The 13,342-nt window shown below is 48.3% G+C and overlaps 2 protein-coding genes across 5 annotated transcripts; one reads left to right on the top strand and one right to left on the bottom strand.

Annotated features, from left to right (window-relative positions):
• Positions 1–617: 617 nt before the first annotated feature.
• si:dkey-21c1.1 (protein FAM104A-like) lies at positions 618–7,154 on the bottom strand. Of its 3 annotated transcripts, none has more exons than XM_035405418.1 (4): positions 6,135–7,154; positions 5,530–5,615; positions 5,152–5,266; positions 618–3,665 (listed from the first exon to the last, which is right to left on the bottom strand). In XM_035405418.1, the coding sequence occupies exons 2-4, from the start codon at positions 5,538–5,540 to the stop codon at positions 3,417–3,419; spliced, it is 375 nt and encodes a 124-aa protein (XP_035261309.1). In that variant the 5' UTR covers positions 5,541–5,615; positions 6,135–7,154; the 3' UTR covers positions 618–3,416. The 3 variants fall into 3 exon arrangements, with proteins under 3 accessions (XP_035261309.1, XP_035261310.1, XP_035261307.1); XM_035405419.1 differs by lacking the exon at positions 6,135–7,154 and adding an exon at positions 5,863–6,124; XM_035405416.1 differs by lacking the exon at positions 5,530–5,615.
• On the top strand, positions 7,145–12,358 carry si:dkey-21c1.4 (proline-rich protein 36). Of its 2 annotated transcripts, none has more exons than XM_035405415.1 (5): positions 7,145–7,225; positions 8,202–9,827; positions 10,121–10,231; positions 10,762–10,878; positions 11,067–12,358. In XM_035405415.1, the coding sequence occupies exons 2-5, from the start codon at positions 8,291–8,293 to the stop codon at positions 11,093–11,095; spliced, it is 1,794 nt and encodes a 597-aa protein (XP_035261306.1). In that variant the 5' UTR covers positions 7,145–7,225; positions 8,202–8,290; the 3' UTR covers positions 11,096–12,358. The 2 variants fall into 2 exon arrangements, with proteins under 2 accessions (XP_035261306.1, XP_035261305.1); XM_035405414.1 differs by lacking the exon at positions 7,145–7,225 and adding an exon at positions 7,269–7,758.
• The last annotated feature ends 984 nt before the right edge of the window (positions 12,359–13,342 follow it).

Here is a 13,342-nt window from a genome sequence, read left to right as displayed (position 1 = left end):
ACACACACACATACACACACGCGTACACAATGCGCACACACACATGCATGAGGTTAGTCATCGCATAGGTATTTCTCGTCTTGGCTTGTGGTAAATCACACAGGTATTTCTCATCTTGGCTTGTGGTAAATCACACAGGTATTTCTCACCTGTATGATTTATTATTACCTCACACAAAGATTAGCACCAATAAAGTGCCACTAATTAATCTTCCACTCTAAAATGTCAGAGACATTGGTACTACAGAAATTTGCAGAAGAAATTATTCCCTTTTCCCACATTTTCTTTGGAGGCCTTGATGCTGTGCCCAATGCATGATGGGATACCACAGGCCTAATTAAACTGTGGCTGTTCATACAGACAGTGTAGTGCAGTCTGACTGGAGACACTTCTACTTCCTATAGATCTGAGACCATAATTCTTCGTATGGATCTGTGTGTGTGTGTGTGTGTGCATGTATGCATGTGTGTTTGTTGTGTGTGTGTCTGTGCGCATGCATGCATGTTTGTGGGTGTGTGTGTGGTAGCAGTGCACGCGTGTCTGGTGAAATGATTACAGTGAGAGAAACATATGTAGTACTAAACTGAGCAGTTAAAAATGGAAAAGCAACTACACAATTTAAAAAACAACACTTTAATATTCAAATGCAAGAGGTGAAATTTTTAAAAATGTAAACTCTACTGAGCCTGAATGTACAGTTCCACATACAAAAACAAGGATGGGGCTCAAGTCTTTCTTTTGTTAGCTGTGCAAGTATTTGGACCACAGTGTCCGGAGAGGGCCAACAGCACTGACCAGGGGGAGGGGAGCCCAGGAGGAGGCGAGGCTCAGGAGGAGGTGAGCCCAGGAGGAGGAGGGGCCCAGGAGGAGGTGAGCCCAGGAGGAGGAGGGGCCCAGGAGGAGGTGAGCCCAGGAGGAAGAGGGGCCCAGGAGGAGGTGAGCCCAGGAGGAGGTGAGCCCAGGAGGAGGTGGGGCCCAGGAGGAGGTGATCCCAGGAGGAGGTAAGGCTCAGGAGGAGGTGGGGCTCAGGTAGAGATAAGCCTAAACAGGAGTGACCACTCCCAGAGAGGTCAAAGGTCAGCTCTTTATGGGTGGAGCCTCAGTTCAGTGTTTAGGGCTGGGATTGGTACATTAAGTGAGCGAAGCTTGGCCAAGCAGCGAATGGGCATTGGTTATCAGAGCACGTATTCTTCAATGAGAAACCCCAAATCCCAACCCTTCTGCACACATGCTCTCTCTCTCTCACACACACACACACACACGTGTATGCCATTGGCTGGCATGTGCAGGAGTCTGGGAGAGAAAACAGGATTTTTCTGGATCCCATCCCATCCCAGAATGCACCACTGCACTGTACCCTGAATCTGGGCATCTGTGACATCACAGTGAAGACGTGACCATGAGTATGGAGCCATCGATGCCAAAATATCTTAAAATATGTCTCATCAATTATTTTTGACCTGTTCACATTATTGCTTGCGTCAACACACTTAAAAGCACCTCAGCCAATACCAATGTAGAAATTGTGTGTAGATTGGCATCAAGGCATGTGTCACGGCTATGACATTTCCGGAGCGTGTTTCTGTCCTGTGTTAGTTACGTTCAAGAGATTGTGATGTACCCCTTAACATAAGCTCTCCTTGCCTTTCCATACATCTTAATCACCTCAAAACATCAAATGTTAGCACATCCAAAATGAATGTGTGAACATCAAAAATGGATGTGTTCATTTGTTCGTTTACATGGCAGTTTTTGCAATTTCAACAGGTCAAATATGACTGTGATCAGGCATATTTTTCAAGATGTTCAAGATGGCACTGTTGGCTGTCCATACATAAGCCTTCATGAGCTCAATTCTAGAGTTCCACCATAACATCACAGTGGGCCTCAACTCCAGAGTTCCACTATGACATCACTGTGGACCTCTACTCTGGACCTCTACAGCCTTCAGTCTAAGAGTGGTTCAAACTAACATTCATGGTGGTTATTCCTAAACTTTTATAAACAAATTTAAGCCAGCGACTACATTTTTAAATCCTTCATATTTAGCATAGATCAGGGATACTCAAATCTGGCCTGCAAAATCAGTAGTACTGCTGGATTTATCTTATGCCTGATAGTCCATAGTCCAATATTGTCACTGATTGGCCAGATTATACTCAGTTAGTGCGTCAGGTTTTAAATCAGTCCCTGCTTAGAGGGGAGGAATGAAAACCAGCAGTACTACTGGTCCTGAGGGCCAGATTTGAGTATCCCTGGCATAAGAGGTGTATGCAGGGCAACTGAAACGTTTCACTAATAAATGCATGATGGTCATACGCGTTCGGTTTTTACAGACACGTGTGCTTGTGCTCTTCCAGTTTATTTTAGCACCTGCTGCAATAATGCCTGAATCACAGTGTCCCAGAATGAAGGGCAGAGGGAAAGTGTGCCCCTGCTGGTTAAAGTGCCACATGCACCAATGGTCAAGAGCAGCAGGGATCCCCAGCCACTCTAGCTCCCTCTACAGGACAGAGAAGGAGACACTCAACGTGGCTGACCCTGTTTGGCATTAACACAGAAATAACTGAGCCATTCAACCACCCTCAGGACACACAGACAGCTGGCTGTGTACTGAATCTGAGTCCTCATACAATATAAACACACCTGTGAGTGAGGGATACCTCGTCCTCTCCCATTGGCCAAATGATGCCCAAATCCTCTCCTATTGGCCGAGTAACGCCCAGATCATCTCCCATTGGCCAAGTAATACCCAGATGCTCTCCCATTGGCTGAGTAATGCCCAGCTCCTCTCCTATTGGCCGAGTAATGTCCAGATTCTCTCCTAGTGGCCGAGCAATGCCCAGATCCTCTCCCATTGGCCGAGTAATGACCAGATCCTCTCCTATTGGCCGAGTAATGACCAGATTCTCTCCTATTGGCCTATTAATGCCCAGATCCTGTCTTATTGGCCGAGTAATGCCCAGATTCTCTCCTTTTGGCCAAGTGATGCCACCAATGCCACTTGCCTTTATTTCTGAACTCTCTAACCCTCTAAATCAAATTCACTGCAAGACAAAAATGTTTTCAAGCTGGGTTTTACAGACAACAAGTAAAACTGAGCTGGACAAACAAAATTATAATAACTCAAAGGTGTGAAGGGGTGTGAAAGACTGCGCATGTTTGAATATTAATTATTGCACACACAAGACCCACCCAACAGTTCTGATTGACAGAATTAGCACCCAATGAGAGTTCACCATGCTGCAAATTTACACAACCCGACTCACAGATGAACTGAGAAAACCAGACAAGCTGAGAGGACACTGTAGTGATGAGCGGTGGACAGGAAGTCATTATGATGGGCACAGGAAGTTGTGGAGAGGAGGGCGGGGGCGGCGTGAGGGGGTGGGGTGGGGTGCGAGGGCGGGGCGGGGTCATGTGGCGTGGGCGTGGCTCCGAGTCTGCAGGCTGCTGAAGTGCGCCTCCCGCAGAATGCGGTTGATGTGGTTGTAGGAGGCACCCAGGTTGGACTGGCCAATGGGGGCCCACTCCTCTGGCAACGGGGCGGGGTTAGTGGGGCTTGGGCTGGAATGGCTCCGCCCCCCGATATCTGCACCTTGGACTGTGCTGCCCCCTGCTGGCCATTCGGGGCTACTGACAGCACTGCTGTCACTGCTGGAGGACTGGACGGGGGGAGAGAGAGAGAGAGAGAGGGAGAGGGAGATGGAGAAAGGGAGGGAAAGAAAAAAAGAGAGAGAGAGAGGAGGAGGAGGGCAATCACGGGGTTTATTTTCATTTATGCAATGAGTAAATATACACAGCTATTGTATGCAGGGTGGTTTACAGAAATGTGCAAATACATCTCACAGCTTACATACATCTCACAGCTTACAAGCAGTCCACTTACACAGCTGCATATTTCACTGAACTGGTGTTGATGGGTGCAATAGAAGATACCCAGCTGTGAGCTGAACCTGCAGTCTCTGAGATACAGGCCCAGTTAGCACTATGCTACACTGGAGTTACAGGCCCAGTTAGCACTATGCTACACTGGAATTACAGGCCCAGTTAGCACTATGCTACACTGGAGTTACAGGCCCAGTTAGCTCTATGCTACATGGGAGTTACAGGCTCAATTAGCACTATGTTACACTGGAGTTACAGGCCCAATTAGCACTATGCTACATGGGAGTTACAGGCTCAGTTAGCACTATGTTACACTGGAGTTACAGGCCCAGTTAGCTCTATGCTACATGGGAGTTACAGGCTCAGTTAGCACTATGTTACACTGGAGTTACAGGCCCAGTTAGCACTACGCCACACTGGAGTTACAGGCCCAGATAGCACTATGCTACACGGGAGTTACAGGCCCAGTTAGCACTTTGCTACACTAGAGTTACAGGCCCAGTTAGCACTATGCTGCACTGGAGATACAGGCCCAGTTAGCACTATGCTGCACTGGAAATACAGGCCCAGTTAGCACTATGCTACACTGGAATTACAGGCCCAGTTAGCACTATGCTACACTGGAGTTACAGGCCCAGTTAGCACTATGCTACACTGGAGTTACAGGCCCAGTTAGCTCTATGCTACACGGGAGTTACAGGCCCAGTTAGCTCTATACTACACGGGAGTTACAGGCCCTATGCTACACTGGACTTACAGGCTCAGTTAGCACTATGCTACACTGGACTTGCAGACCCAGTTAGCACTATGCTACACTGGAATTACAGGCTCAGTTAGCACTATGCTACACTGCTGCTCGTGCAGTTAATTTTCCTGTGGGGGCAGAAATGCACTCTGTTCCATGCAGACACTCTAAAAATCCCCGCCACTAAGTGACTCTGGATCGGACACTCCACAAAAACCTCTGCTGTAGTGTGCTCATTTTTGCAGGGCAAACTTTGGGCTGGGAGCCTTTTAATCCACTACAGTCTGAGACGTGGCCTCCCCTTGTTACCTGTGACACATCTTTGAGTGGGACATTGACATAAGGCGGAGAATTCACAAATGGGGGTTCAGAACCTCAGAGTTAGGGGATCAGACCCTCAGAATTTGGTATTCAGAACATCAGAGTTTGGGGATCCAAACTTCAGAATTTGGCTACATGGGCACAGGGGGTGGCAGTACAGGGGGGGAAACTGGGTACACCATTTGGGGTACACTCACCTCTGAGTCCCACACCTCACGTCCCAGCTCAGTCAGCTCGGACTGGCCTCCACCTGACCTCTTGGCAGAGGGTGGGACCTGTCCGTCTTCACTCCCACAGCTCAGCCGGCGCTTCCTATTGGAAAGAGAGGACAGGGGGCGTGGTCACAAAGTGTCTCTGTGTCCTTCTGTCTTAGCTGGGGAAGCAGCTCCCTTATTCTTCACCTCAGTTATGAACAGTGGTGGCCGAAGGCCAGCTAACCACCGTTAGCAGGACGACTGAGTCACTGGAAACCGGAAAGCTATTTTTACACGCACCGTTAATCCCACGTCACTAAGCTCACCCACAAGTACACAGCGATACACAGCGACCAGAACGTCTGCACGCGCGGCACTCACCTTAACGCCATGTAGCCAGATATGGTGTTGACTCCTTTAATTATGCCTTGTCAGGATCTGCATTTTCTACCGCTAAAACTCAGTCCCTATTAGAACCACACAAATAAACCCAAAACCAAATGTTATGGAATTTGAATATGCAATCAATGTAGAAATACGAAAGCAAGCTGACCAGTGCGTGCGCAGCAGCCGTGAAACCACAGCGTGTAGGGGCCGCTGCGTCAGGCAAACTCACAGAAAACCTTAAGGTTACAGTTAAACACAAAAGCGTGAGATCGTGGTATCTTAGCAACATGACACACAATGTGGCTGATTTTAACGTACAGTACCAACCTAATTCAATGTCAATGCCGCTGTCCAACCGAGATATCGAGTCTAAATGACGGGTCAGAGAGAAGAGCCCGGTCGCCATGGATAGCGATCTGAGAGCGCAACGATCAGAAACGCGTTTCCATGCAGCAGGGTAGCTGTACTGAATAACCGCTGCCAAAAAGCACTTACAAAAACAGACACTGGCGTGCCTTAGCCAGCGAGCTGCAGTGTAACTACCTGTATATTAAGCGGTATTTTACATTACCCACCCAAGTGAAAGCAAAGAAACCCACCTGCTTTCGGTTAACATCTGAAGAACCGGCGAGTTAACGTTGCTGTCACATCGAAGTTACAGGCGCGCTCAGCTGTCAAAACCCAGCTTTTCTGGGAGGCGGTACTTTCCGCACCTCCAGGCGAAATCGATCCTGATTCACCGTTAAAGCCACGAGCCACATGCACAGGCTACATCCCAACACATCATTACACAGTGCTAATGAAATACATTAAGTGGCTTTGGTAGGTCATCTCATATTGTCAGAAAAACGTGAACTGATATGCTGCCATGCTAAATCAATGTTATGTTTGCACAGTTCCACGGACAGACTTATCAGCTTGTTAGTTTAGTAACTAGCTAGTTAGCTATCTATTCTAGCTACCCAAAAGGGCGCGGATTAGCGTGATTTGACAGCACGAATAAAATAAAGCCCTGTAATCGTGACGGAAACCGATATGATCTTCAGTACCTTCAAATTTTATATAAAACATAAACCATCTGACAACCTGCTATTTTACAAGAGGTTGCTACCGCCGCATTAGAACGCTAGTCTCAAGAAACAGGTGTTAATCATCGATAACCAGTTGCCTGACTTCGTTAACTTTATTAGCTATTTTTAATCATTTACAAACTACAAGCCCAATCAGGTACGAAGAAAAACAACATATTTGGCCGTACTGTATATCTACAGCCAAATGAAAACCAATGTTATTAGGTGGAAACCTGATGACTAGATGCAGACTAAGACCATAAAAAGTTATTAACCTTTATCCGACTCCGACTGACTTAGTTTAAATAACGTTAACCGCAGCCGTAACGTAACGTCGCTGGAAGCGGACTAATTTTTCCCGCCTCGGCCTGATTCTGCATATCATTTTAACCGTCACCGACCACATAATTCGCAATAATTCACAACTGTAATCGGTCATGGAAATACGCCCTTATCACTGTTAGCAGGCACGTCAAGCCCTCGTATGGGGTTCGTGTGTGTAGTGCGTTCCCAAACCCCGTCTCTCCACACATCGCTGCTCACAGCAGCGCTTGCGCCGTTAGAACCGAAAGCAGGCGCGACACAGACACCTAAATTACCAAAATGACCAAACTTTTACGGTAGACCACCCGGAGCCACGTATACATTAACTACCAAAAGTACACATTGTTTATAAATGATATGCTATTTCATTTAATGTGGACATTCTTTGTTCAGGGCAGTCAGGCATTTGTTTACGCTACCTCTCGATGGGGCCTTTGCGTTACATAGCTGTCTTGGCAAGAAAAGTCACAATATGTGCGCACATGGTTTGTAGTTAGTGCACCACTGTTGTTTGTATATGATTGTGTAATTATATAAGACAATTTAAGTCAAGCCATCTGACGACCTGGTTGCAACCTTTTAAGAATCTTAATACCCCGAACCAGGAGTAGACAGCGTGTAGATAGCATTCTAGCGAGATAAACTAGCATTAACCTTACAGGAGTGAATTCACTGAGTAGGTTAATAAACAAGACGGCAGTGCCCTCCGGCTGCATACACTTGTATATATTTTATAAACCTGGGCGCAACGCCCAGACTTCTTTCTAGTAAAAAGTAGGAATATTTGAATACCTTCTTTTGATTGGCTAGCTGTTACTTATGAGTCCAGGTAGGTACAATATTTGCAGGTTACATATTGCTACAGTAAACTAAACATGTGTTATGTGTACTTGCTCATTTGAATGAGAAGAGAGTAACGGTACTAGTCGTACTGCCTTCTAGGCCTGTAGGCTGTATAGGGACGATACTCCTATCGTCGTTTACATTAGCTGCTGTTTATTGCTATTCTAAAAAACGACAGTGGTTCACCAGTAAAATAATGGTATTTAGTTTTTTTTTGTTTTGTTTTAAAGAGGATGCTTGTATTGCTTATCTGTGCAGTATTTATTTTGTTTAATTGTTTAACAGTGTTATTGCAATCACATTTAAAGTGTTAAATATTTTTTGTCTTTGAATAGGGGAAGATAATTAAATTGATTGAGATGGTGCAAAATATACCTAGTGCCTGTTGTCAATCTGCGGCCATTTTGTTTTTCTCTCTTTGGTAATCAGATGAGCGGTCAGAAAAGGGTCCAACGGAAACATGCCCGTTTTGTGGCCGTTCTTTCAAGAGGCTGAAATCACACATTACTCACTGCAAAATGGCACCTGTTACCAAGGCTACAAAAACCCCTGAATGGCTGAGCGCCGTTCCTTCGGCTCCGGGGCGGAACTCGGCCAAGAAGCCCGGGAAGCTGCCCGCCAAACGGGAGGGGCAGGCGGGCGGTACCCCGGACAGGACGACGGCCGACGCCCGGCCTGGAGCGGCAGGCCTGGGGGAGAGGGTGAAGGCACGCCCAAATAAGAAGAGCCCCAAGGCGCAGGACGTCCCTCCTGGCAGCGGCGTGAAGGTCAAGGTCAAAGCTCAGGAGCAGAACCGCGGGGGAGCGGAAGGGGCGGAGCCTCAGAGAGGGCGGGCCCCCCCGGTCGAGCACCCGCATGTCCGAGGCGCCACGCTCGCCCCGTCCGAACTGGCAGGAAAGAGACCCGGTCCCGTTACCACGGCAGCGGGGGGCCCTGGCTCCTACGCAGAAACCCCTAAAGCCCCACTTCCTGCCCCCAGCAAAGCCGCTACGCCAGGGCGGGAGTCCTCCCCCGCGAAGCCGCCGATCAAACCGAAAGCTCCCGAATCACAGGGGAGCCGGGGCTCGGCGCAGTTCCCTGCGTCGCCTGGAGGAGGCGCCACGGCCCAGAGCTCATCCAGGGATCCGTTTGTGGCCCGAATACAGGTGGCGGAGGGCGCCCTCCGCAGGCCGCCCCGTGCCAGGACCAGGTTCTGGGAGGACGTCCCGAGCGCTGATCAGCTGACTCTGAGAACGGGGAGCAGCAGCGGCCGGGGCTGGACCAAGACAAGCGTGTGGGAGCACATTAAAGAGGGGTTCTCCTGCAGGAGCCCCGCCCCTGCTCCTAAAACCCCTGCCCCCAGCCACACCCCCATCCACACCACCCCTGGTGCCCCTGGCCCCAGCCACACCTCCAGCCACACCAGCCCCGCCCCCGCCCTTGGTGCCTCTGCCCCCGCCCCCAGCCACACCCCCACGTTAGCCTCCGCTCAGGACAGAGAAATCGCCAGGCTGCCCACGTTAGCCTCCGCTCAGGACAGAGAAACCGCCAGGCTGCCCACGCTAACCGCCACTCAAGAAAGAGAAACCGCCAGGCTGCCCGCGTTAACCGCCACTCAGGAAAGAGAAACTGCCAGGCTGCCCGCGTTAACCGCCACTCAGGAAAGAGAAACCGCCAGGCTGCCCACGTTAACCGCCACTCAGGAAAGAGAAACCGCCAGGCTGCCCACGTTAACCGCCACTCAGGAAAGAGAAACCGCCAGGCTGCCCACGTTAACCGCCACTCAGGAAAGAGAAACCGCCAGGCTGCCCATGTTAACCGCCACTCAGGACAGAGGAACCGCCAGGCTGGGTGTTGGTGGTGGGTCTCTGGCAGGGAGCCACGCCCCCCTCAGGGGCGTAGAGCGGGGGGCGGGCAGAGGAATCCGCTGCCCCCTCGGACTGGAGGGGACGCCAGAACTAGCAGCAGCCTATGAGGGGATAGGCCTCTCCATGCTTCCAGTGCGCTCCCTAGCACACACTGAGCACGTGCAGCAGAAGGCCCTGCCCACCCAGCTCCCAGCACTAGGAAGTCAAGGTACAGAGCATGCAATTTTGGGCATGTTGCCGAGGTTACGGAGAGCTGGAACGTCCTGTCTTTGGGCAGGAGTGGGATTTCCCAAACTGCCCTAACCCCGCACTTGCTTAACTTAAGGTTATCTTAAGGTGTAAGGTTATCTTTACTGAACATTCTAATGCTGATGTCACAATCATTGCTGGTAACTGAAAGAAATTGAGTTCTAGAACTCTGACTACTATTCAAAGGGTTAAGGAGTCGTCAGCTTCTGTGGCCCACTTCTTATTAAACTGTATGTGTGTGTGTGTGTGCAGGGTCTCTTACTGACCGCGTGCTGATGGAGGTGCGGTTGGCAGAGCTCCCTGCATGGTTTACCTCTCGATCCCTCCTGACCCCCAGAGAGGCAGTGGCTGCTGTGCACAGAGGTGAGTTTCCTCCTAATCACATGACCCAGGAATGTTTCCCTGTGCTGCACTCCTCCTTGATCACATGACCTAGGAAATGCTCCCGGTGCTGCACTCCTCCCTAATCACATGACCCAGGAATGTTTCCCTGTGCTGCCCCCTTCCCTAATCACATGACCCAGGATTGTTACCCTGTGCTGCACTCTTCCCTAATCACATGACCAGGAATGTTTCCCTGTGCTGCGCTCCTCCCTAATCACATGACCCAGGAAGGTCTCCCTGTGCTGCACTCCTCCCTAATCACATGACCCAGGAAGCTCTCCCCATGCTGCACACCTCCCTAATCACATGACCCAGGAAGCTCTCCCCATGCTGCACACCTCCCTAATCACATGACCCAGGAAGCTCTCCCCATGTTGCACTTCTCCCTAATCACATGACTCACAAATGTTTCCCTGTGCTGCACTTGTCCCTAATCACATGACCCAGGAAGCTCTTCCTGTTCTGCACTCTGTACACTGACACGCTGGTGTCTGCTGGTAACCTTGCAGGGTGGAGGAGGTACTACGGGAAGTACATTGACGTTCGGAGGGGCGGGGTCGGAGGCGTGGCCATGCTGCTGGCCGGCTACTGTGTGCTGAGCTACCTCTGGAGTTATCCCCACCTGAGTGAGTCTGGCTGACCTTTGACCTCTTGCCTGTGACACCTACTCTCTGCTTCTGCAGTACTGTGGCCTGCTGTTTAACTCCCAGAGCTAACTCATTACCAGGCATGCTGGTATGGGTGAGGGCGGTGATGATGTCACGCCTCTGTTGATGTTTGCTGACCGTGTAACTTCCTGTCTCCTCATGACCAGAGCGGGACCGCTGGAGGAAGTACCACTAGCCTCAGAGGCGGAAGTGGATCCCTAATCAACCTCCGGAATGTGTGGATATGGATTCTGCCAGCTTTATGAATGTGTGTGAATGTGTAGATACGGATTCTACCAGCTTTATGAATGTGTGGATATGGATTCTGCCAGCTTTATGAATGTGTAGATATGGATTCTGCCAGCTTTATGAATGTGTGGATATGGATTCTGCCAGCTTTATGAATGTGTGTGAATGTGTGGATATGGATTCTACCAGCTATATGAATGTGTGGATATGGATTCTGCCAGCTTTATGAATGTATGTGAATGTGTGGATATGGATTCTACCAGCTATATGAATGTGTGGATATGGATTCTACCAGCTATATGAATGTGTGGATATGGATTCTACCAGCTTTATGAATGTGTGTGAATGTGTGGATATGGATTCTACCAGCTATATGAATGTGTGGATATGGATTCTACCAGTTTTATGAATGTGTGTGAATGTGTGGATATAGATTCTAACAGCTCTGTGAATGCGTGTGAATGAGGAGTTATGGATTCTAATAGCTGTATAAATGTGTGTGAATATGGAGATATGGATTCTGTCATCTTTATGAATGTGTAAATGTGTGGATATAGATTGTAGCAGCTGGGCTCAGCTCTAATTCTCTGTCTTAGAGAAACAGGGCTGAACTCTGTTTGGATATCTTAGGTACAGGACCAGGGCTGGGCTCTGATTGGCTGTCCTATGAATGGTCTCTATGGAGCACCACACTCTCTTTTCAACTGTAATAAACAACCACACAGGATGCCTTTTTATTCAGCCATCGCTGCACTACAAACAGTAATCCACAGTAACAACACAATTTCTGACTGGCTCGGCAACGGCAACAGGGCTGGGCTCTGATTCGCTGCCCTGGCTACGGGAAGAAAGCTGAGCTCTGATTTGTTGTCCAGGCTACAGGTAGAAAGCTGAGCTCTGATGCGTTGTCCAGGCTACAGGAAGAAAGCTGAGCTCTGATTCGCTGTCCTGGCTAGAGGAAGAAAGTTGAGCTCTGATTCGCTGTCCTGGCTGGAACAACACTGCTTTAATCATAGGCCTTGTGATTACCATACAGTTCCTAAATACAGTAGCTATTGCCATGCATAACCAAACAGCCCAGCAGGAGTCACCAGGGAGCACTTGTAGCTCCAAACTTTTTTAGCTCTGTACCTAAGCTGATATATAGTGTGCATGTAATCATGTTTTTGATAACTGATACTATGAAGGCAATAAATGAGATTATGCCCTACAGCTTTCAATTTCTTTGAGAGATATAACACTATATATATATATATATATATATATATATATATATATATATATATATCCTGTTTGTCATCAGTGATTGTATATGTTTTCCTGATTGTCAGACGTAGGCCTATAAGAGGTTTTCAGAACTAATGCTGGATTTATTAAGCTCCCCATTGGGGAAATAATGTTTGACCCATAACTGCTGTCAACTTGTATACAGTTGAAGTCGGAAGTTTACATGCACTTAGGTTGAAGTCATTAAAACTCATTTTTAACCACTCCACAGATTTTGTGTTAGCAAAATATAGTGTTGGCAAGTCAGTTAGGACAGCTACTTTGTGCATGACACAAGTAATTTTTCCAATAATTGTTTACAGACAGATTATTTCACTTTTAATTCACTATATCACAATTCCAGTGGGTCAGAAGTTTACTAAGTTGACTGTGCCTTTAAACAGCTTGGAAAATTCCAGAAAATGATGTCATGGCTTTAGAAACTTCTGATAGGCTAATTGACATTATTTAAGTCGATTGGAGGTGTACCTGTGGATATATTTTAAGGCCTACCTTCAAACTCAGTGCCTGTTTGCTTGACATCATGGGAAAATCAAAAGAAATCAGCCAAGACCTCAGAAAGAAAATTGTGGACCTCCACAAGTCTGGTTCATCCTTGGGAGCAATTTCCAAACGCCTGAAGGTACCATGTTTGTCTGTACAAACAATAGTACACAAGAATAAACACCATGGGACCACGCAGCTGTCATACCGCTCAGGAAGGAGATGCGTTCTGTCTCCCATAGAGATGAACGTGCTTTGGTGCGAAAAGTGCAAATCAATCGCAGAACAACTGCAAAGGACCTTGGGAAGATGCTGGAGGGAACAGGTACAAAAGTATCTATATCCACAGTAAAACAAGTTCTATATCGACATTACCTGAAAGGCTGCTCAGCAAGGAAGAAGCCACTACTCCAAAACCGCCATA

Source organism: Anguilla anguilla, chromosome 2 (assembly GCF_013347855.1).
Source record: "Anguilla anguilla isolate fAngAng1 chromosome 2, fAngAng1.pri, whole genome shotgun sequence".
NCBI lineage: Eukaryota > Metazoa > Chordata > Actinopteri > Anguilliformes > Anguillidae > Anguilla > Anguilla anguilla.
This window is presented reverse-complemented; position numbering and strand designations above follow the sequence as displayed.

Excerpts from the sequence above, each read along its gene's own strand:
- si:dkey-21c1.1 (XM_035405416.1), bottom strand. Across the intron at positions 3,666-5,151 it reads GTGAGGTGTGGGACTCAGAG|TCCTCCAGCAGTGACAGCAG; the intron begins GTGAGTGTACCC and ends CCCCCCGTCCAG.
- si:dkey-21c1.4 (XM_035405414.1), top strand. Across the intron at positions 9,828-10,120 it reads CCCAGCACTAGGAAGTCAAG|GGTCTCTTACTGACCGCGTG; the intron begins GTACAGAGCATG and ends GTGTGTGTGCAG. Across the intron at positions 10,879-11,066 it reads CTGGAGTTATCCCCACCTGA|AGCGGGACCGCTGGAGGAAG; the intron begins GTGAGTCTGGCT and ends CCTCATGACCAG.